The sequence below is a fragment of the Phalangium opilio genome, unplaced genomic scaffold (assembly GCF_054372755.1).
Source record: "Phalangium opilio isolate 3A_F unplaced genomic scaffold, DU_Popi_V2 ptg000390l_1, whole genome shotgun sequence".
Classification (NCBI taxonomy): domain Eukaryota; kingdom Metazoa; phylum Arthropoda; class Arachnida; order Opiliones; family Phalangiidae; genus Phalangium; species Phalangium opilio.
Genome location: NW_028324234.1, coordinates 3,964,812 through 3,989,005, shown reverse-complemented (window position 1 = coordinate 3,989,005; position 24,194 = coordinate 3,964,812). Strand labels below are relative to the sequence as shown.

The following is a 24,194-nucleotide window of genomic DNA, read 5'->3' as shown; positions in this document are numbered from 1 at the left end:
TGAACCTAATGAGTAAGTTACTGTAGTTTATTACTAGATTTATTTTATTCATAATAGGAATGCTATTTTATAAAAAATAAAAAAAAACCCGAAATTCTAAATTAGCTGGGGTCATCTTATAATGTATATAGTAATACTAATTCTTGTCACTAGAAGGCGGTAAAAAGAAATATGACTGAGTCATCTTGTTAACTCTGTTGCTATGACCCTTCCGCCTCTTCTTTCATACCCCCCACCACCCGTCCCGTTAAAAGGTTGATTCCGGGACTTTGACGCGCGCCCAGCCACAACACTCTGTTCTCCATTCCTACTTCTAAAATTAAATCTATTAATAATTCTTTATCGGAAGATCGAAGGGAGATTTTTTGAACGCGATATAAATTTTCACGAATAAAATGTTTAAATTCGCTATAATTCATAAAATTTGGAATTGCATATATTGAAAAAGGCAGTCTAGACCAGCTACGTTTCATTTCTTTGGGGGGGGGGGAGAGAGTAGCACGACCTGAATCTTAAGAAAGCATTTTAATGGGGGATGCAGTCACAAATCATCCTTAGAAAGGGAGGGGGTATTCAAAGAGGCAAAGATGAAACACAAATGACTCAGTTTTCGTAGAAGCTGTAAAAATGAACCCTACACCGACGCACACACCAACTACCAGTACCAAAACGAAATGCTAAGCCTTCGGAATTTTTTTCTTTTCTTACATAAAGATGAAATAAATCAAAGCTCCTTATTTATTTAGTAACTTGTAAAAAAAAATTCAAAAAGTTCAAATTTAATTCTTATTCAAATTAAATCTATATAGGAACCCGTTGTTTGTTTTCAATGTTTTGCAATTTTCTGTCTATCAATTGCAGAGTTGATCGAGTTTTAAATTAAGACTTCATTAAAATAATTTGCGATTTTATTTTTTATTTTAATTGTTTTTAGGCCTAAATTTCAATAATTTTGTTATTATTTTTAAATTCTTTGTTTTTGGTTAAACTTTGAAGGAATATGAGCTAGGAAACGTCACCCCAGATCTTTGAATGACTTCAGTCGCAGCGAAAATTCCGCATTTTACGCAAATTTCTACGGGTTGATTTTGGGACAGTTGCGCTAAGAAACCTCCGACGAACGCGTCCCCGGCTCCGTTTGTATCAAAAACCAAGTTACTGTCTAGTTGAACCGCTTCGTACTCTGTTATTTCATTGTCTAAAATTAAAAGATTTAAAAGACACACGCTTCAAAATAATTATTTTATCAAAAAACAACTAATTTTTTTTTAATCTAGAAATTTAATTTTGAAATATTGCCAATTAAAAGAATGCGTAATTAAATACCTTTGGCTACAATTACCGGATCTTTTCCCTGAGTAATTATGGTAGTCCTTGATCGTTTATCATTAATTTTTGGCATTTTACATATTTTCAGAGCAATCTCTTTCCTACACGTTACCTAAGATAAAAAGCTAATGAATACACTTTTGTTTTTAAAGGGAGGGTGATAAGCAAAATCGCTCGCTTGATTTTCCCTTTCAACCTTCCTTTAAAAACAAGAGTATTTTGAAAATTTGCTTTACCCCCAAATTTTGTTCTTTAGCGAAAGTATCGGCTTCCTAAATGTACCATACATAAAAAACAAAGCTGGAGTTAGAACTATTTGTTTATCAAAATTGTCAAGATAAATTATCTCTAAATTGAACTTAATTAAGAAAAAGAAGATAAAATAAACCGTTTCATTGCCAAATAAGATATCAACGTAAGGTAACGCATTCATCAATGGCTCTTTATAAAAGGCACTGATGAAAGGGGCACTCAGGTTCATGCAAAATAAACGATTATGCGATGAAGCGTATTCTGCCACTAACATTTGCGATTCTGGACTGACCGTCAGAAAGAAACCCTTCGAAAGGAATTAAACGCATCAATTACCCAACTTGAATCTTAAATTCCTCAACTAAAGAGTCTCGAAAAAAGCAAGTCACGAAAGTCAAGATTTTCCTATTAGCAAGGTGTGGTATGGATTGGGGGTAGGGAGGGATTGTTACGCTAACTGTGGAACGACTTAGGTCGGGTGGGACGCTAAAAATGGGGGAGGAATACTCGGAAAGATGGCGGGCGGTCTTCCTGATTCGTCTAACGTTACTGAAGTGGACCGCCAGCCATTTTTTTCGAGTATTCCTCCCCATTTTCAAGCTTCCCACCGGACTTGCACCGTTCCACAGTTAACGGCCGATTTCTCATCCCCCCCCCAACATCCTCGCTATCGTAATATCAAGTACACGCGTTTTCTAACAAGCGAATGGTAATACAGATTGTGCGCGTGCGCTTAGGGGGCTAGAGAAATTAACCCCACCCCTCCCCGTTTCTTAACTTTAACCGCGTGTTGCCAGTAGTAATTCGTGACTCTAGCAGCATCTCTTCGGGTTTGGAACCGAATTGAAAATACTGAATTGAACAGAATACTACCAGCTTTTTCAGTATCTGTTGTAATAGATAGAGGTAGAATTGCACAAGTCACGTATGACTGGCAACACTTGTTTTACGCACTACCTATATATCCAAACTATACAGCTATTTCAATTCGGGGGGAGGAGAGATTTTGAGGCGGGGTTTCGCTAGTCCCCGCCTTGGCGCCATATTGTGCGGGGAATTTGGCATAGAGTTCTTCAGCGGCCCGCATAGAGGGAGGGTGAAAACCGGCTTCGTTTATTGGAAGGCCCAACTGTGACGTTTCCCCCCTTCAACTGATATAGCTCTATATACAAGTATAACTACACGCTCTATCAAAATTATTCATAAAATCTGTAAACCAATAAACCCAACCAACAAATCTTTTGAATTTTTATAACCGCTCAGATCTTGTTCTCGGGCTTAGAGGCGAGAAAAGGATTACCTGATTGGCTTGATTTTGCCACGCGCAGAACCTGTTTTACCCCAAGAGTCAGACTTTAAAGGGATAGAATCATGGATTTCCGACTAGTACAAGATGAGGGCAGTTTTAGGTAAAAAAATGTGCCTAAAATTATGTGTGCCAAAAAAAAAATCGAATTAAAACGTTTAAAATTAAGAAAAGTACGTTAGATATTTTGAAATTCAAACTAACCGCGAATACCGTCCAACTTGTTTTGTTACCCTAGTGACGTTGCTAACGTCCACTCATTCATTGGTTGTTTGGAAATAGGAGTATATAGTGGAACTCAAGTTGAGGATAGTAGGTTTTTTTTTCCGTCGTCTGCTACAGGAGCCAAATAGAAAATGTCATCGTCGACGTCGAGTCGTAGCTCGGAATCCGAAATATCAGACGGGCCTGACTCTGTAGTAGAATCCGATAGTTTAGACTCGGTTGAATCTTTCGAAATTCGTGAGTCAAGTGAGGAAAATTCAAATTCGGATAATTCGTTACTTGGTAGACTATGAAATGACAGAGATTTGTCCAAGTCTGTATTGGTACAGTCAAAAACAACGCACTTTCTACGACATTTTGGCAAAGGCTTAGTTTCCATGATCGATTTTTTTATTCTAAGTGGCCCTAAATTCAAGCTTTTAAGATGTATTTTTCAAATTAAATGTGCTAAACCTCTTACTTAAACGATTTAATTGCTATGAAACTATTTAGCTTCTTTCACGCCTCTCAAAACACGTAAATCGAAATAAAAGTTAAGGCCAAGTTTATTTGTGATCCACAAGTGAAATAGTATGAAAACTAGGTACTGTTAGTCGTAAAGCTACCATATCTTCAAATAAGAGGAGCGTATGGAGGGGTGGGTAGATGTTTCAACCGTTTTTTTGCCAAACGACGCAGGAGGGGGTAGTGATCGGAGCAGTCCCAAAAAACAATACTTTTAAAAATTAATTAAAAATAGTTAAGTTATTAAAAGTATCAATATATATATATTTTTGAAAACGTAATTTTAGGTTCTATCTGATTTTAAAATATGAAATCTTTTCATTAGTAGCCAAAACATCGATTCTATCCCTTTAATCCGATCAGAAAAATAAGAGATTTATTTTCGTCGCTCAACGACAGATGGTGGTACTACAGTCAACTATGTTAGTCACGTGATCCTATTCCTCAGATGGAGACAAGACAAAGCCATATTTTTTATTTACTGGTTGGGTCTATAGGCCTATTTCAGATTCCCATAGAACCTAAGCGGTACCAAAATGGCAGCTAGCAGCCAAAACTAAGCCCTGATAGACACTGACGTCAGGCAGGAGAGACTTGAGAGGGAGTGTTGATTTAATGCTAAAAAACCGTCATACAAATGGTAAAGGGAGAAAAAGTGAGGGTAGGAATTTCTATCTCCGTTCCACGATTTTAGCTAACGCGCAGGCACGACTGACGTCGTTTACTACCGCCAACAACCCTTCTTATAGTTCACCAGTCACCATGACGGATATTCAAAAACAACCTTCCCCTTCCAGTTCAAAGCCGGTTTTAAATTTGACGCGACGAGTGGCAGAGCCAGCGCCAGAGAAAAACTAGTTTAGCCACGAAGCGAACGAACCCACCTATTCACTTTATTACTCCCTCTCAAGTCTCTCCTCCCTGCTGACGTCACAACTGAGATAGTTCTATTGAAGTTACAAATGGCGTGTTGTAAAACTACTTTTCCCATTTTTATTCCCTTTTGGTTATAGAGCAAACAAACACTCCCCATCCTCGTGGGAATACAGAAATTTAAGTGGAACCAATTACCCCCTTTCACTTGACAGCGATTTTGTACAAGATAAAAGATAAAAATCAACCCCCTTTTACCATAAGCTTCTTGAAGTCTCTTACTCTATTTGAGCTGCCACTGGAGGAGATACCATTTGAAAAATTAAGGGACAATATAAAAAGGAGAGTGAACACAGAAATAATTCCAATTTCCCGCTTTCCCCATGCAAATTGGGGGCTCATTGTGGACCTCTTTTATTAACCATTGTGTACCCATACTTTACATGGCGTCCATAAACACACACACACTCACGTACAAAAAACAGTATCACAAAAGATGTGCATATTACAAACACACACCTTGCTAAAAACCATAACTCATAGAAATGTTTCTACAAGACTCTTTTGTGTCTAAAACGATACATACTGAAACGTAAAAGATTTCAGCACTTTCAATCAACTTATAATTATCCGGTTTTTCCAAATGATCTTTGGTAAAATGATTAGCGGCTCCCAAATTAGCACATAACGATCTATTTGTTCCCTGTTTAGTTAAGACTACCGCGCAAGTGCCTGTGGGTTCAGACTGGTGAATTTGGTAACGAACGTTAACACCGGCTTCCAAAGCCTTCTCCCCAAGTACTTTGCCATAATTATCATTCCCAACTGATCCCATAAATACGCAGGTATTGGGTTTGTTAAGAATCCATTGAACAGCTCTCATTGTGTTTTGTACAGCACCACCGGCGGTATATTCAACATTGTATTTTGATACCATTTCGTCGTACATAGGTTTATGCTTTTTCTCAGCCAAAATCGCGTCGTTTGGCTTCATACCATATCTATCGCGTTTTTTCAATCATTTACGCAATTAATTAAAAACAACACGTCACACCCTTAAAAACTCAAATACTTTTGTAAAAACTCGTCATCCGTGTTGGCAGTAATATCCAGTAAAGGATTTCCCATTCCAAATATTAAATTATCTCTGAAAAGTTAATTTTATTCTGTTTCAATCCTAAGCCTTGGCCATTGAGGCAGCGGGCCGCGTGGCTTTATTCAATGGACTGTTTTAAATAATCAGTGTTCAAACAAACACTCACCTTAATTTTGATGCCATTTTTATAACTATTTAAAGCGACAATTAACGTTAAATTTAGAGTCAAAATTAAATGCAACTTCTTAGAATTAAAAAAAAATGCTGGGCTAAACTAAACTTGTAGATACGACGGCGCCAGACAGACTGAGACAGAGCATAGCCCACTCCATCACGCGCGTCACGACGCAAGCTGCTCGCCCTATAGAAGCCCCTTCAAAAGGTCAAAAAGTGCAACTTTTGGATTCTTGGCGGGAAATTCCAAGTCTGTGAAAATTAACATTACGTTCTATGGGAGGAGGTCGGTTTTTTGGCCAGATCCTCTGTCCTATTGATCGAAATGACCAGAAATTTTAATGAGACGTGTGTTTCGACGTGTTTTATTATTCTAAATAGGATTCAAGGTTCTAGAGTGGATAGTTTTTTTTTATAAAAATTATTTTCAAAACCAAAATGATGGGCTCAGTGCTAAAACTGACTATATCTTCGGATCTACTGGTCCAAATGTCCTGAAATTTTAATGAGAGGTGTGTTACAATCTATTATATTATATTAAAAAGGATTCAAGCTTCTATATTTGTTAATTATTTTATTAAAACTTAATTTCCAATTTCATAATTGTAAATTAAGTACTTAATGCACAATATCTTTGTATCTAATGGCCCAAATGTCCAGAATATTTAATTAGAGGTGTGTTACAATCGATTTTATCTAAAACTGGTTAAAAATTCATAAGTAATTAGCTTTATAAAAAAAATACTTTCACTCCCTTTCCTAGATTAAACGTGTTTCTTAACATTACTCAAAAAATCTTATAATTAAACAAAATTATAGGCCCTAAAGCCTAAAACACACCTATTTTGGGAAAGTTCAGAAGAACCCTTGTGTTTCTGCCAAAAGAACTTTATTATGTAAACGCAATTTTAGTTGAAATGTATTGAAAATATCACACATTTTACAAAAACAAAGAATTAAACATAGAAAAATCATGATTAAGAAACTAACTGAAAAAGGTCGGGGAAAAGTATCATAATACCAGTTGCAGTTGGTAAAAAGAATTATTTAGTGGAGAGATAGTTTTAAATTATAATTGTCAAGGAGGCCCAATAAGCAAAAAGCTTCCTCACAGCGATCCTCTGCTTGTTCAATGACATTTTGAAGCTTCTTGCGTGGTGCTTGATCTTAGTTTTGAAGCTTTGTTTTAGGATTTGTCAACTTTTCTTGAAGATGCTATCATTTCTTATTTTGACGATAAACTTTATATTTTAATTGATTGATTTTTTAAATACCTCGCCCAACAAGTAAGTATAACTTTCAAAAATGTTGGTGTCAGCTAGGCATCACCACAAGGGTTTTCGTGACATCTGCCCCTCTGCACGTTTACAAATCTCAGAAAATTGGTGCAAGAGGTCTAGGTTTTATAAACTATTACTCCCTAAAGGCAAGTATTGGATAAATATAATGGGGTTGGTTTTTTAATGTGGAAAACAATTGTAAGTACCAGAACTGAATGATTATACAGTATACTTCTGTAAGTACTGTAAGTACTGAATTTACAATTGTGACATGGGAAATTAATTTTAATTAAAAAATCTATCAACTTCAAAAGCTTGAACCCTTTTTAATATAATATAATCGATTGTAACACACCTCTAATTAAATTTTCTGGACATTTGGGCCATTAGATACAAAGATATTGTGCAATAAGTACTTAATTTACAATTATGACATTGGAAATCAAGTTTTATTAAAATAGTTATCCACTCTAGAAGCTTGAATCCTTATTAATATAATAGAATAGATTGTAACTAGGGATGAACCGGTACCGATACCATATCGGTATCGGCACCGATACTCAGGGTTTCCCGATAGTATCGGATCGGTTGGTTCGATACCGATACTAAACCGATACTCTTTTAAAATGCGTTATATGGCGCTACATGACATTTTTAGGTCTTTCAGTAACGTAATGATGGTGATAATATCTTATTTCTATGAATTACAATCGTGACGAGTTCTCATTTATATAAAAAGTACCTGAATTCAGTTTATCTAACAACTAATAAGCGAAAATCTTTCTTAGTATGCGCCTGTACGGATGAACCGATACCATTTCGTTATCGATCGGTATCGGTTCATGTTTGTACCGGTATCGATCGGTATCGGGTTAAGCCTGGTATCGGCCATCTCTAATTGTAACACACCTCTCATTAAAATTTCATGACATTTGGACCAGTAGATTAGTCAGGAAGCAGTTGTATTCTACTTCAGAGAATTTGCCAAGTTTGATTTTTCAACTGAAACAGGTTTATCACATCTCAAACAAAATATTTAGCCTTGTCTTAAAAAAATCTTCCACCATTTCAATTAATTTTAGTTTATTTAAATAATGACGAATGTTTAAATAAATGTTGTCGAATTGGTGTTTATCTTACATTCGATAGCCTAGGCTTAAATACTCTTTAACAAAATGAATTAGCAATACACCACTTCAACAACTTAAATATTCTTTATCCTTTATATTTTTTTTATTAATTTAAATCTACGGAATTTAAATACAATAACCGAAATAAAGAGCAACACCATTTTAATTTACAACACTTGCGAACTTAAAATCTTAAATCAAAAGCGCATTAATCAAAAATGTCTTGATTAGAATCAAGACCTAAAAAGTATCGATAAGACTGAGGGTATCACTTGTCTGAAGGATCAGATATTAATTTTTCTTTTAAATTGAAACTTAAATGCATGCTTAAGAAAAAACAATGTTCCATTACCGTTTTCCGTTGAAATAAATTATTTTACTGGTAATCAATTTCAAAAATTTACTTATCTCTGCTTTTCGACCACAATTCCATTCCCCGAAAACATTTTATCATTACATTAATTACTTTTGGGAGAGTACGTGTATGGTTTTGCGTTTGAAAAGGTTCCTAAAGACGTTACATCCCCATTCGTGACCGGCACTCTTCGCAGTGGAACATTTTAATTATTCTAAAACCAATGGCGCCAAATTCAATAGGGACAGTAACATTTTTAGTCGCGGTTTTGCAAAATGATGTAATATCGAGTGTACTTTAGTGAACCGTCGTATTGTTTTTTCTCATAGTTCAGGGCATGATCAGTGTTACTGCCCAATTTCTCTCTCTAGTTTCTAACAATGGTTAGAGACTATTTGATATGGCACGGCACAACGTTATATACATTTGTAAGTTCTAAGTAGCACAAAAGGAAAAAGAATCAATTTTTTTATATTTTGGCTTGAAATAAATAATCTCATCATAGTAGTTATAACGAACAGAAAGTCAAGAGAATGGCACCGGTAATGAGCAGCAAAAAGAGAGGAAAGTTTGCTTCAAGGTAGCAGAGGGATATGGTAGTGAAAATAGTAATCTATAATTTTGTTCGTTCAAACCTTAATATATCATGAAAAATTCAAATGAGGAGGCGGCACTACCTAGAATGATCTATTTTGGCAGATAACAGCGAAAAAATTATGTTCTACACACACTGGGACTATGGGAGAGTTTCTGGGCCGCAGGTCGCACATGATGAAATTTCAACTTCAGTTTACATCAATTCTCCCTGGTCGTACTAGTAGCAGGTTAAGCTATAGTTTTCTCAGGTCCTGTTAGTCTCGAAAGGGTTATATAGTCCTTGTAACTTTTAAAAGGTTGTTGTCATGGCTAAACAGACCGCTATTACAGCTTTTTATTGTTTTATAGGTTTTTTTGACACGTTATCTCCCAAAAGTAATTAATGTAATGATAAAATGTTTTCGGGGAATGGAATTGTGGTCGAAAAGCCGAGATAAGTAAATTTTTGAAATTGATTACCAGTAAAATAATTTATTTCAACGGAAAACGGTAATGGAACGTTGTTTTTTCTTAAGCATGCATTTAAGTTTCAATTAAAAAGAAAAATTAATATCTGATCCTTCAGACAAGTGATACCCTCAGTCTTATCGATACTTTTTAGGTCTTGATTCTAATCAAGACATTTTTGATTAATATCTGTTCCTTCAGTCTTCATTTTAATTAAGAATGTTAAGAAACTGTTTTACATTTTCAAAATCTGCACTAAGATAAAGGGGACCATAACTTTAGCTCAATCAGACATTTATAATGATACTTCAAAAAAAAAAAACGTAAATCAATAAAAGTTTGTATTCTTATTGTAATTAACATAATACAATTTTTACCAATCATTTATTGAAACGCGAGGTGCCCCCCTAAAAATTCCAGAAATAGGACCAAATTGCCAATTTTACAAAATTTTTAAAAATGCTGATTTATGTCCGTTTAACATTTAGCTCAAAATTGTCATAAGCCCAATATGAAATTCGGATATCCTTAATACTTCATAAAGACGATCCGAGATTGTCAATTTCAAACTTTTTTGCAGCATAAACTAACGTCTGTTTAATATTAAGCTTAAAACCTTAAACAAAATATAGTCAGGGCTACCCTAAAAGTTCAAGCGCCCACAAGTACCTACAAGCGCCCACAAGTACCCACAATTACCTAAAAGTACCCACAAGTACCTACAAGTACCCACAAAAACCTACAAGTACCTACAAGAACCCACAAGTACCCACAAGTACCCACAAGCACCCACAAGTACCTACAAGCACCCACAAGCACCCACAAGTACCCACAAGCACCCACAAGTACCTACAAGTACCCACAAGTACCCACAAGTACCCACAAGTACCTACAAGCACCCACAAGCACCTACAAGTATCCACAAGCACCTACAAGCACCCACAAGTACCTACAAGTACCCACAAGTACCTACAAGTACCCACAAGTACCTACAAGCACACACAAGCACCTACAAGTATCCACAAGCAACTACAAGCACCCACAAGCACCTACAAGTACCCACAAGCACCCACAAGTACCTACAAGTACCCACAAGTACCTACAAGTACCCACAAGTACCAACAAGTACCCACAAGCACCCACAAGTACCTACAAGCACCCACAAGCACCTACAAGTATCCACAAGCACCTACAAGCACCCAGTAGTACCTACAAGTACCTACAAGTACCCGCAAGTACCTACAAGCACCCACAAGCACCTACAAGTATCCACAAGCACCTACAAGCACCCACAAGTACCTACAAGCACCCACAAGTACCCACAAGAACACACAAGTACCTACAAGCACCCACAAGAACCCACAAGTACCCACAAGAACCCACATGTACCTACAAGCACCCTCAAGAACCCACAAGTACCCACAAGCACCCACAAGTACCTACAAGCACCCACAAGCACCCACAAGTACCTACAAGTACCCACAAGTACCTACAAGTACCGACAAGTACCCACAAGTACCTACAAGTACCGACAAGTACCAACAAGTATCCACAAGTACATACAAGTACCCACAAGTACCCACAAGTACCTACAAGCACCCACAAGTACCTACAAGTACCCTCAAGTACCTACAAGTACCCACAAGTACCTACAAGTACCCACAAGTACCTACAAGTACCCACAAGTACCTACAAGTACCCACAAGAACTCACAAGTACCCACAAGCACCCACAAGTACCTACAAGCACCCACAAGCACCCACAAGTACCTACAAGTACCCACAAGTACCAACAAGTACCCACAAGCACCCACAAGTACCAACAAGTACCCACAAGTACCCACAAGTACCTACAAGCACCTACAAGTATCCACAAGCACCTACAAGTATCCACAAGCACCTACAAGCACCCACAAGTACCCACAAGTACCTACAAGTACCCACAAGTACTTACAAGCACCCACAAGCACCTACAAGTATCCACAAGCACCTACAAGCACCCACAAGCACCTACAAGTACCCACAAGCACCCACAAGTACCTACAAGTACCCACAAATACCTACAAGTACCCACAAGTACCAACAAGTACCCACAAGCACCCACAAGTACCTACAAGCACCCACAAGCACCTACAAGCATCCACAAGCACCTACAAGCACCCACAAGTACCTACAAGTACCCGCAAGTACCTACAAGCACCCACAAGCACCTACAAGTATCCACAAGCACCTACAAGCACCCACAAGTACCTACAAGCACCCACAAGTACCCACAAGAACACACAAGTACCTACAAGCACCCACAAGAACCCACAAGTACCCACAAGAACCCACATGTACCTACAAGCACCCTCAAGAACCCACAAGTACCCACAAGCACCCACAAGTACCTACAAGCACCCACAAGCACCCACAAGTACCTACAAGTACCCACAAGTACCTACAAGTACCGACAAGTACCAACAAGTATCCACAAGTACATACAAGTACCCACAAGTACCCACAAGTACCTACAAGCACCCACAAGTACCTACAAGTACCCTCAAGTACCTACAAGTACCCACAAGTACCTACAAGTACCCACAAGTACCCACAAGTACCTACAAGTACCCACAAGTACCTACAAGTAGCTACAAGTACCCACAAGTACCTACAAGTACCCACAAGAACTCACAAGTACCCACAAGCACCCACAAGTACCTACAAGCACCCACAAGCACCCACAAGTACCTACAAGTACCCACAAGTACCTACAAGTACCCACAAGTACCAACAAGTACCCACAAGCACCCACAAGTACATACAAGTACCTACAAGCACCCACAAGCACCCACAAGCACCTACAAGTATCCACAAGCACCTACAAGCACCCACAAGTACCTACAAGCACCCACAAGTACCCACAAGAACACACAAGTACCTACAAGCACCCACAAGAACCCACAAGTACCCACAAGAACCCACAAGTACCTACAAGCACCCTCAAGAACCCACAAGAACCCACAAGTACCCACAAGAACCCACATGTACCCAAAAGAACCCACAAGTACCTACAAGCACCCACAAGTACCTAAAAGCACCTACAAGAACCCACAAGTACCCACAAGAACCCGGGCAAAGCACCTACAAGAGCTCTAACGCCATGTTTTTCTTGATAATCCCTCTAACGAAGTGAACCACAACAAAAACGCCGTAAGTCCAACATAAAAAATTAGGGCTAAAATGCGTGTCTCTAACAGTGGTAAAACGCCGTAATTCCAATACCCAAAACAACGTAAGTCAAAGTATGTGTTAATAATGATAAAAATCAATACTTAAACTTAATTTATCTTAATGAAAATAAGAAAAGGCACATCTATGGACTGTTATCTTTCATTTAAGATAGTTGCCAAACGTAACGAATGAATAGTTTTCTTTATACACGATCGCAATTAAGGTAATTTTTCAAAAAAAAAACCCATGTTATCTCTATGGAACAATATAGTATCTTTCACCAAATGTCTTAATAATTTTATGGATTCTAAAACCACCCTTAACAACTTTTTCCATTATAGAATTAACTATTAGTTGGATCTCTTTGAAATTTTAACCACAAAAGTAGGGCCCAAATTTTAGTTCACTGGCAAAATTTCAAAGCGGCAAACACAATAAGAAAAAAGTTACAGCCAATCAAAGAACCCTCCTTTAGCATTAGAGGGAGTATCAAGTCTTATCTAAGAGAGCGACCGCTCTCCTAGAATAGATAACCAGAAAGTGAAGAACGAGAAGCCTAAACCGCAACGTGAAAAATGAGTTCCCCCATAGTCGATTCAAGATTTCCGTCCCCCTTACAGAGCGACGGGAAGAGTTGGTCTTATGCCGCGGCGGAGAGTTACTTTCGCGTAGTTTTACACAAGGTACATGCGTAAGTTGGCTCGAAAATATAGTTCACTTATTTCTTTATTTTCATGTCGTCTGCTATAGTTTAATTCCAAGGCTTAATATAATCTAGTCATTTAGGTAGTCGGGAATCGGCACATTTGTCAAAATGTCAGATTTGAATTTAGCAAACATTTTTGAAAGCTACGAAAAGGATGACTTTTTCCTGATTGATAAAGACGGAAAACTTAATGGTGCAATAGAATGCATGAAAAACAATATCAAAATTCAGCTTAACGAAACTTGGAAATTCCACGTCGATTGAACTGAAAGAGCGCTAAAGAACAACCGTTAAGCCTAGTTAGCAGCCGATTTCTCAATAGTATTCCCCACTATCCCCAGGAGCCGCTACCATCACGAACTACTTTCCGCTTGTCACGTGACATTAACGATGAGCTAAAATATCTCTGATTCGATTGGTAGTTGAAAACAAGTATCACCAACCACCCATTTGTGTCCCCCCCTTGCTTCTCATTTTACACGAATACCGTTGCTAAAGGCTGGAAAGGTTTAATGTTCTTCACTTTCTGATCTATGCGCTTTTGCATTTACGAAGATCTAAAGGAGCTTCTGGTGCTGGAGGCAAAGTACATCTATTTGGACGAAACGCACCATTGCTGTTAATCCATCCAAACTCAGTCACGGTAATTTCGGAATTGGTGTATATGAAGTTTTTAAAACCAAAGTATGAAAATGAGCACGATTTTTGTGGGGAGCTAATGTGGCCCTTGTTGGTGGAAGTTGCCTGCCTTCTTTTCCTCATCTTGCAAATATTTCCCAACGAAGTTCTCTTATAGAATCCGTATTTTTATCTTCACGGCTCTTATAGAGTAAGCACACATATCTTTCTATTTGCTTATGAATATCGTCTGAAACATGCTCTGAGGTTGTTCCAAGTAGTGAGAAAGCATTCAAGATGTTTTCGTCGCTGGCAAGAAAAGCCTTAAGTTTAATTTTGTTCCTTTTGTTGCAAAACACCCTGTGTTATCGCATCCTTTAAAGACGTACCAGCCAATTAACGCCTTGGATTGATTAGGTCCAAGTCGATAATAAATATCACTTATTTTAAATGACTCCTTATTTCTAATCATTGTCGTCTTGGTAGGTATTTGTTCGGAGAATCCAGTTAATAACACCAGAACATCGGTGTCTAGCGAGTGTATCTCCAACTTGATATGTTTATTTCTCTTTGCAACATCTAAAGCGTGAAGGATTATTTGTTGGTCCGCTTCTTCTAAGTAATGCCGGCCATGTTGCATTTCTTCCGTTTTGAAGGCTTCATTAAATTCGCCGATAAAATATTTTGATATGAAATTATTAAAGTTTTCATGCTCTCTTTAAAGTGACTCATTAGTTTTTTAGATAGATAAGTAGTTAGCTCTGATTTAGTTTTAGGATGCAAGAGAAACTTATTTTCGTTGTCCATCTTGGTGTTATCGTTCACATGGTAATGTACGGCAATGTTTTTTCCGACTCTCTTAGTACGTGTTGCGGCTTTGAAAGACCCTTCTGTTGAAATTGGAGCTTTTTTGAAATATTTTTCTATCCTGGTATGAGTATTTTAAATGTTTCAGCGGGTGTTTAAAATTTCATAGCTATATTTCCGTCGCGAGTCCTTGTTATTACGTTTACCCCCCGAGTAGTTTTTCAAGGTTGAGTGCAGAACGCGTTTAGGCGCGCAGCGGTCTTTATGACGGTAATTACACGCTATTTTGAAATTTTCAAAATAGTTTTGGCCAACTTGCGGCGGGTTTACAATTTTTTTCGAACTCTCCGTGGTGTAATTAGTCAGAAACCAGTGTTGGTTGGGTTAGTTAGATAAAGTAAAATCCTACCATTTTGGGTCTAGTATAATTTGTCTTAGGTTTTATGTTTAAAATCATTCGTAAAATTGTGGTAGAAACTTAAAATATTTGTCTGCCAATGAAACAGGAGGTTTGTGGCTAGTAGTAGCGCTGACACTACTTTATACTTCATATATATAAACTTTTTGATGAATCATTGTAAATACTGTTTGTATAACTTCCAATTATTTCTTTGCAAATCCAGAGTCACTTGTTGCTTGTATGGTATTTGTTTCGAGACGTTTGATATATAAACAATAGCCTACCTCATGGATAATAAAAATGTAATGAACGCCATGTTGCTATACGTAAGTAAAGGTTTTATTCAAGTTGTTTAGTTCGTCTTTCCAGCATCATACTTAAAAGTTAGATTAGAATTTGTTAACAACTTAATAATAATTAAAGGCTTTTTTATTCGGGAGCTAACACATTCAGATAAATCTGATTTACAAAGCGGTCCCTATTTGTAATTAATAAATTAAACTAGTAAAATTATGTATTATGTTGAATAAGTTGTCAGAAATTTAAAATTTAAATCTCAGAACTTAGTTAAAATAATTATGACTAAAAGTGTTGTTACAATCTATCGACTTTCAAAAGTTCTTTTTTAAAAAGCGTACTAGATTCCAAGCGTTTGATATCTTTATTTAGTGAGTTCCATAGTGTAATGCCACAATGCTAAACACTATTTTTTGCAAGTGAGTTCTGAAGATTGTTTACCCAGAAATTCAAATGGTATAAATAAGTTTATTATCTAGCTTAATGAAGTGGTCCAGTAGGTACTCAGGGCAGTTTTCTTTTTTTTTAGATTTAGCCAACCCAATTCTTTAAGAGTGTCAGTGGCCGAGGTGCGTTTTTTTTCGAGGTGAAACGGGCCACGTGATTATGGGCTACTTGAAGCTTGCTTAAGCAGGAACTTTTAGCTAAGTTATAAAATAGGTCACCAAAATTAAGCATTGGTTGTATTAAAGCTTTGGAGAGGTGATTTTATATTTTTGGAGTTTAATGATTTATAGAGGGCTCGAAGAATTGCCATCATACATGTGCTTTTCTTCAAAACATAGTCAATGTGATCCTTCCAAGATAGGGAGTCATCGATTATTAACCCTAGATATTTTTAGGATGACACCCGTTTAGTTAAGCGAGCCAAGTCAGTGGGCAGCGATTTACTATTCGGCCATAATATCATATATTCAGTCTTAAATTCGTTCAAGATAAGATTCCGTGTTTCTAGTGCCTATTTCAAAATGGCCACTTCCGAGCTCATTTCTTTCATTAACTTTCCAAAGCACTCAGATGATTTTATAAGCGCGCTGTCGTCCGCGTATTTGTTGGAGATTCTCGATTTCAGTCGAAATAAAACTTTGTGTGTACCTTGACGTTAACACAATCTATGCCAAAGTCATTAAGATGGTTTTCTAAGCCTGCTGTTGATTGAGTTTTGTGACATTTCGAGACCACGAACCTCGAGTTAGGCATGTAAGATAAGACCAAGGCCATTGGGTGTGCATCGAGTCGCCAGATTTTTACCGGGTGTTTAGATCCAAATTTAGAGCCGGTAACTCCAGCCGGCCAGAGGTTTGCTTCACATATAATTGGTGTCTCATTCGTGTACCTGACTATGAAGGATCTCCAGTCGGTGTTGTAACTGCGTGTCCTTCTGATAGGAAGCGGCGTTATCTCGTGTTTCATGATAAATTTAGTGATGTTTTCCTCCTTGGCTTTGATTCAGAAATTCGAAATAATATACTCGAACCTTAATTCGTAGAAATTAGCCATTTCCTGTGGCATTTGGCCCATAATTTTCTCTTTCCCCTTCTTCTTTGGTGGAACGAGTTCAGCTGGTTGCGGGGTAAATTCTGCTCGTAGTGCCTGGGAGAAGAGTCTTTTGGGGTTTGTGGTTGTAGTTGATATATTATCCTGGTTCCACTTCCACGATAGTATTACTACTTCTTTTTTGTCCATCTGTATCCTTCCCAGGACAACAGGGAGCCGTGGTCGGGATAAAATAGATATTCCAGCATCGATTGGGTTGTGGTTTTGTTGGGCCTCAAGGGTTGATATTCTGGCAGATAAACCCTGAAACCATGATGACGCTGGAGCGTCCGAGGTTTTACCATTTTTTTCGGTGTCGGATACTATCTTTTGGAAACTGGCAAAACTTAAGGAGATTTTTCTCAAATTGGGCTTCCATAACATTAATTCGGTCTCCGCATTGACATTTATTTTTGGCAAAACTTACATGTTCTGTTCTGAGTTTTTGTATTTCAATTTTAAGTGTTAATATCTGATCCGTTGTTTAATCCAATTCCTTGGTGGTTTTGAAAGCTTCTTTCATTCGGTTTCTACATATGGGGCAGCAGTAGAAGCGTTTTGCTTCAGATGCCTTGATATAAACACAAGCTATGTGCAAAAGCGCATAGATCAGAAAGTGAAAAACATTAAACCTTTCCAGCCTTTAGCAACGGTATTCGTGTAAAATGAGACGCAAGGGGGGACAAAAATGGGTGGTTGGTGAGCCTCGTTTTCAACTACCAATCGAATCAGAGATATATTAGGCCATCGTTAATGTCACGTGACAAGAGGAAAGTAGTTCGCGATGGTAGCGGCTCCTGGGGATAGTGGGGAATACTATTGAGAAATCGGCTGCTTAACTAGGCTTAACGGTTGTTCTTTAGCGCTCTTTCGGTTCAATCGTCGTGGAATTTTCAATTTTCGTTAAGTTGAATTTTGATATTGTTTTTCATGCATTCTATTCTTTATCAATCAGGAAAAAGTCATCCTTTTCGTAGCTTTCTAAAATGTTTGCTAAATTCAAATCTGACATTTTGACAAATGTGCCGATTCCCGACTACCTAAATGACTAGATTATATTAAGCCTTGGAATTAAACTATAGCAGGCGACATGAAAATAAAGAAATTAGTGAACTATATTTTCGAGCCAACTTACACATGTACCTTGTGTAAAACTACGCGAAAGTAACTCTGGGGGAACTCATTTTTCACGTTGCGGTTTAGGCTTCTCGTTCTTCACTTTCTGGTTATTTATGCGCTTTTGCTATGTGGTAGCACCCAAGGAATATATCGCCCATTTTCATCTTTCTGGCCAAAAATACAGTTTTTGAGGCAGTAATTGTCCATTTGAGTAGAATATTCAACCAATATTCAGTCAGTACAAGGTCTAATTTGGACTATGTTATAATTACTTCACTCTTATTGTAACTTTAGTGCTAACCCTAGGATTACGTGAGGTTTTCAGGAGCAAAAAACTTACGTGCGCACACTCGAAGGAGCCTTAGAAGATAATTGTTTGTACATAAATAAATAGTTATTTTTCTAATTTTGAGCTAGATATAGTAGTGCTCAATTAGGCGAGGTGATTTAAAGGTTCAAGTTAAAGTTGGTCATTACTTCTGAGTGCATGTCTTCAATGGGTGTAAAACATAATGAATTACCGTATTTTCGACTCCCAAGGGCGTGCAAACCTTTCTATAGGAGCGTGTGCAAAATCCCACACTGGTAGAGAAAGTTGTGTAAAATATTTTGCACTAGTGTATACAACTTCAAACTACCTTAACCTCCTTCCAAAATCATACTAGATCAAAAATCATTTCGAAGTACATACACCAATGTGCTAAGGTTGTTCAGTACCCAACAATATTCTAAGGCTGTACAGGGTCTCGCATACACTATAAAAATAAGAAGAGGGCCGCATAAACTTGAGAGTTGATGCCTGATCAATTCAATACTCGTGGGATACAGTAGCCATGATATTATAAGGTGTCATTTCTAGTTTAGCATATATTTTTTCTCTTTTCGTAAATCGTAGGAAATAGTAAATATGTCTTTAGCCTACCTCTTCTTTCTCAAAGTTGATAGCTACAATAGTTTTAAGCGCTAGCAGCAACACCCTTTTTCTCAATCAACTTTATGATTAGCCACGGTTATATGTGAAAGAAATGCAACACTGTATACTGTACAGAAAACCGTGGTTGCCATAGCATTGTCTATAGATGTATATTGAAAGGAAAACTGGTGGAAGTCAGGGACGATATATTCACATACACGACTATCACACAATGAGAAATTCTTCATTTCCAGGACGAGTTTAAAAATGATTCTACACTCCCTTAACATGCATTTCATAATTCGTTTTAGAACCTGAGCTTCACTTCAAAACCGTCCTCGCGCGACGATTTTTGAACCTTCAAAGGTGTCACTATTAAGAGTCCCCTTCACGATTGCAATATCTATGGAATCGCACTGCCTATTCGCGAGCATACCACTAAATAACTAGGCATCAGAACATAACTCCATTGGTTATTACATAACTACATAGAGTAAAAATTGAAGAATACAAACATGTCAATGATTGAGACCGGTAATTTCTTAATCACTTCCAAAAACGGACTTTCTCTCACTTATACAACACACACTTATACTGGGTAATGAAAAATTTCTCTTTCAATGAAATATTGTACTAATTTGACTCGCCCTCGCTGCCCCCGTGGTTGGCATGCCCCTGTGGCGGCGACTCCGATATTTCACGGATAAAAACATAGTGTTCTAAATGGGAAAGCGACAGAAAACCTATATAGTCCGTTCAACGAAAGATAGGAGTCAAACGACCTAAGAAATACGCCTAAATGCGTGTCGCCCACGTCAACCCTATAGTAATTTCTTACCTTGTTTTCTTACAATATACTTAATCACAAGAAATAAGCTATATTTCACAATATACTTAATCACAAGAAATAAGCTATATTTCACAATATACTTAATCACAAGAAATAAGCTATATTTCACAATATACTTAATCACAAGAAATAAGCTATATTTCACAATATACTTAATCACAAGAAATAAGCTATATTTCACAATATACTTAATCACAAGAAATAAGCTATATTTTACAAAATTCTATAATGCGTCTGTTTCCTTAGCACCAGTACAACTATATTACGAGAACGTACGAATTGAATCATTATCATCCAGGGAGCAAACTAATCATTGAGTTCCTCGTGTTTGCGGCAGGGAGGTAAGTTTCTCCAGCGTTTGCGTTAATAATTTTAACCAGAGGACATTTACTTTATTTCAGGGTAAATGTTACGTTCATTCCTGTGATGAATAAAAACTACCCGCAGGTATTTTTTTTCTTCATCACACACTAGCGGAACATTATATTAATTTTATGTTTCGTTTTAGTTCTTCGATCTTCAAATTGGCTATCATAGACTTGACACTAATTGCTTTGAAAAACATAAAGAAACATGCACGCACCCATTTTGGTACACAGAGAACAACATGCTGTCGTATTTCTGCGAAGCCGAATACCAAATATCATTGACCGGAGTCCTTCAAGTCTTTGATCCTAAGGCATGTTTGTTCTCCAATTTAATATTACTCTTCATCAGGTGGATGGAAATTACTAGAACTCTGTGTTCCAAAATTTCACATTTCATAGAAAAACAGTCGAAACATTTCACATTTCATTATTTCTTTACTTTTTAGGTATGGGTTTTTATCAATCTTTTCCTCATCTTGTTTAACTTCTAACTTTGGAATGTCGTATTTGCGTATGCCAGTCGATTCGTGCCTGGTCTAAGACTGCTTTCTCTTATTTTGGCTAACAAATGCGAAACTACCAAGAAGTTTGTATTTGCGATCTATTTCGTCAGTTGTTTTTTTCTGGTAGAAAACATAAAGGCCAACCTGTCGACAAAATTGACGGTGCACATTGATCGCAACATAAATAACTTCGACGATATTTTGAAATACCCGGACTTGAGTCTCCTTTTACATGGTGACGTAGCCAGATATGTTGAGGTAGAAAGTGACTTCAAGTTTAGTGCCATGTTAAATTCTGTGTTTCTTGGAAGTGAGGGTATGAAGGAATCATAATGCCTGCTATCCTCATTTTTAAAATCCCCAATAGTAAGGCTTCAGTGGTAAAGGACAAACTCGTTTAATGAGGTTAGGGAGCATAGACCGAACCCATAAAACATTATCATGTCAACCTATCTTTAAATGAATTTGGAAAATTCAATGATGATAACAAAAAATCCCCATTAACAGGCTACTAGTCAGAATATCTTCAAAGAATACAGAAGAAGATTGAAGGAATTGGAGAAGGTGGAGAATAATAACTTTGATCCCTTCTTCAACAAGGGAAACGCAGTTTTAATGAGCACTCTAACTCACCTGGAATATTTTTGTCTTCATGGTTACAAACAGAAAAAGGCATTGCATTACGGGAAAGACCCATTCTTATTGATCTTCGATAGTTTTATAATGTCAAGTAACGCATCGGCCTTAATCAGAAACGTCATAAACACGAGGTAAAACTTTCCACTTGTTATAAAGGAACATGGATATCATAAGTAGGGCACTTTGGGCTCTATTTTCTCTAAAACTACAAAGCAGGAAGCCTAAACGTTAACTTGAAATTAGGCTTTTCAACCTAGATGTCAAACAGCATTCGCTACTATTCAACAGCGTTATATTAGACATAATATAAATCCGTTCCAAAAAAGAAGGGCAAACAGAGCCTCTTGTTTGACCATCTTATTTTCTTCAGATCGGACATCCGGTATTTAGATGGTTTCAGCGTTTACGAATGGAACGTTACGCACATAATAAAACTGTCTTTCCCAACAAAACATTATTCCCAGCAAAACATTCGTAATACTGGTGTGCTTAAACCAATAGTTTTAAACTGCAATGAATAAAATGGTTTTAAGACTTGCTCAAAGCTTCCCGAATACCATTTTCACCCAAAATCTTTATTGAAAATGTGAAAACGAATTTTGCTTATGAAACTGAGCATTACTGAAACGCAAAGAGCCATATTTGTTGTCATTAAGACACATATGACACATTTGCAGCTTAGCAAACTTGAACGAAATAGAGAAGACATTTTGCAGGCTAAAACCAAGGGGCAAAAACAAAAAATAAACTCAATTCAGCCTACAATTAAGGCCTATTTAGATTATTCTTCTTTTTGATTTATTAGATGATTCAACACAAATAAGCTTCGTAGACTAGTTAAGAGGTGTGTATAGAATTAAAAATGAATGCGCTGACTCCGCACCAAAGACATGGTGATAAAAACGTTGATCGGGGATCCATTTTTCTACTCATATAGTTAAGTCAAAAAGCAACGTCTGAAAGGGGCTGTAGTTAAAAAAGTACAGATTTTTCTAGAGCCTCGTAACTTTCACATAGTCACGAAAATAACGTACTGTACACTTCTTTATTTATTCAAACCAATGTTTTTCAAGTAGAAAAGTCGTTTTATTAAATTAGCTTTAGCTGTTAGTTTCCAGGAACAATCCATTTACATACACTCGTATTTCAATGTTTACTCGCTTAGACATTTATTTCATCAGATACTGAATATTTTACTATATCGAATAGGTTTCAGATGTAGTCTTAGCACATTAAAAGGACAAAAATGGGAGACAGCTGATGGTTCGGTAGGTAACTTACCGTTCTTCTCGAAGTCACAATGATGTGTAGCGTCGTATGTACTGAAACGTTCATTTTATAAATCGTATTTTGTAGAGAAATTTTAATAAAGAGTTTTTGGTAGACGATATTTCCTAGAAAACCTCGCGATTCGGTAAAAGCGTGACTAATGCTGCCACGTTATGGAAATTTTCGGAATTGGTTTCTCATTTAATTTACTCGAGAAATAGCATAAATTTCGAATAAATCGGGGCGTTTGAATCGACCCTACCGAAAGTTTGAAGATGATGGAAATACTTCGGAGTCAAATATATAAGAATGGAGATTTTCTCTTCATATAATACTCTCCTACAAAATATAATTACAATTGATGGGTTTCTTTTGCTTAAAGCAGCCAGAAACGTTCTTCAAAATCCGTTTGAATCTTCAAACAACCGAGTCTGAGGCATTTGGTTTTTGTGTTTTGCAGTTTTCATATAAGAAAAAAATTTAAATTTCATACAAACTACAGTAATGTAATCCAAGGAAATATTTAACAACGAGAACTAAACTTTGTGTTTCGGTCGTGTTTAATAAAGGGTATATCAAAGTGCTAAGCAAGTATTAGATAAATAAGTAATGTGTGCCAATTTGGTAGCTATGCTTTGTATATGCTACAGCTTTTATTTCCCACAAACGTTATAAGTCGAAATGTGAATTTTGAGATTAAGAACATACGAGTGGTATTTGGCGAGCCACTTGCATGAGCAACAGGCCCGGAAATGGACGACGAGTACAGCGCAATTGATCTGAATATTTCTTACACAACGACACCCAGATCCAACTTCTATAAATGGAAGTAGCATAATTTCATTTCCTATATATATTATTGCTACATTTGCTAAGTGTTGGTTAAACATGAGACGTTGTGTCTTAAGAAAAGCTTCGAGCCTATTCGTCATTATCACACCTCGTATTTCATTAGTTACCAAAGAGAAAAGATAAGTTAAGTTATCTTTCACGTCTTCGCCAAAATTATTATAACAAACCTGAGTACTCAGGGTAGGGAGACCTGGCTTATTTCGGCACTACGCATGGATGTCGATTTTAAAAACCTGTAGCGATTTCTGTTAGTCTCCTTAAAACTAAAAGAAATAGACGTTGTGTTAACTAACAGCTACAAGTTAAATGCCCGGAAACTCGCGTCAATTTCACTATTGGGTTGAGCGAGAAAAATATTACAAAATGTTGTCTAGGGGTTTTGTGTGTAGGCTTAAACTAGTAAAAGGTTCCGAATTGAATTGCCAATGAACCATAATATTTACCGACAAATAATATAAAACAATGCAAGCACACAAATAATGTTAAGCGCGTAAAACTACCATCCAAATAAAGATTTTAAATATTTTGTTTAAATAA

The 24,194-nt window shown here is 37.0% G+C and overlaps 2 protein-coding genes and 1 long non-coding RNA gene across 4 annotated transcripts; 2 read left to right on the top strand and 1 right to left on the bottom strand.

The window, feature by feature from the left end:
- Positions 1–896: 896 nt before the first annotated feature.
- Positions 897–5,904, bottom strand: LOC149596263 (adenosine kinase-like). Of its 2 annotated transcripts, XM_089861340.1 has the most exons (7): positions 5,752–5,904; positions 5,562–5,636; positions 5,076–5,490; positions 1,718–1,888; positions 1,566–1,601; positions 1,327–1,441; positions 897–1,198 (listed from the first exon to the last, which is right to left on the bottom strand). In XM_089861340.1, exons 1-7 carry the CDS (start codon positions 5,766–5,768, stop codon positions 984–986), a joined length of 1,044 nt encoding a protein of 347 aa, XP_089717466.1. In that variant the 5' UTR covers positions 5,769–5,904; the 3' UTR covers positions 897–983. The 2 variants fall into 2 exon arrangements, with proteins under 2 accessions (XP_089717466.1, XP_089717467.1); XM_089861341.1 differs by lacking the exon at positions 1,718–1,888.
- A 9,654-nt stretch (positions 5,905–15,558) lies between these two features.
- Positions 15,559–20,761, top strand: LOC149596262 (uncharacterized). Its single transcript, XM_089861419.1, has 5 exons — positions 15,559–15,637; positions 20,273–20,367; positions 20,428–20,473; positions 20,535–20,705; positions 20,744–20,761. The coding sequence occupies exons 1-5, from the start codon at positions 15,599–15,601 to the stop codon at positions 20,759–20,761; spliced, it is 369 nt and encodes a 122-aa protein (XP_089717545.1). The 5' UTR covers positions 15,559–15,598.
- Positions 20,762–20,860: 99 nt separating this feature from the next.
- LOC149596261 (uncharacterized) lies at positions 20,861–23,094 on the top strand. The gene is made up of 3 exons (XR_016379419.1): positions 20,861–21,302; positions 21,405–21,667; positions 21,780–23,094. It is a non-coding gene; the product is annotated as an uncharacterized LOC149596261 (long non-coding RNA).
- Positions 23,095–24,194: the final 1,100 nt, after the last annotated feature.

Excerpts from the sequence above, each read along its gene's own strand:
- LOC149596263 (XM_089861340.1), bottom strand. Across the intron at positions 1,889-5,075 it reads CTGAAATCTTTTACGTTTCA|GGTTTCTTTCTGACGGTCAG; the intron begins GTATGTATCGTT and ends TTCCTTTCGAAG. Across the intron at positions 1,199-1,326 it reads TCCGGTAATTGTAGCCAAAG|ACAATGAAATAACAGAGTAC; the intron begins GTATTTAATTAC and ends TTTTAATTTTAG.
- LOC149596262 (XM_089861419.1), top strand. The coding sequence starts at position 15,599 with ATGGATAATAAAAATGTAATGAACGCCATGTTGCTATAC. Across the intron at positions 15,638-20,272 it reads TGAACGCCATGTTGCTATAC|CACCAGTACAACTATATTAC; the intron begins GTAAGTAAAGGT and ends CTGTTTCCTTAG. Across the intron at positions 20,474-20,534 it reads TGAATAAAAACTACCCGCAG|TTCTTCGATCTTCAAATTGG; the intron begins GTATTTTTTTTC and ends GTTTCGTTTTAG.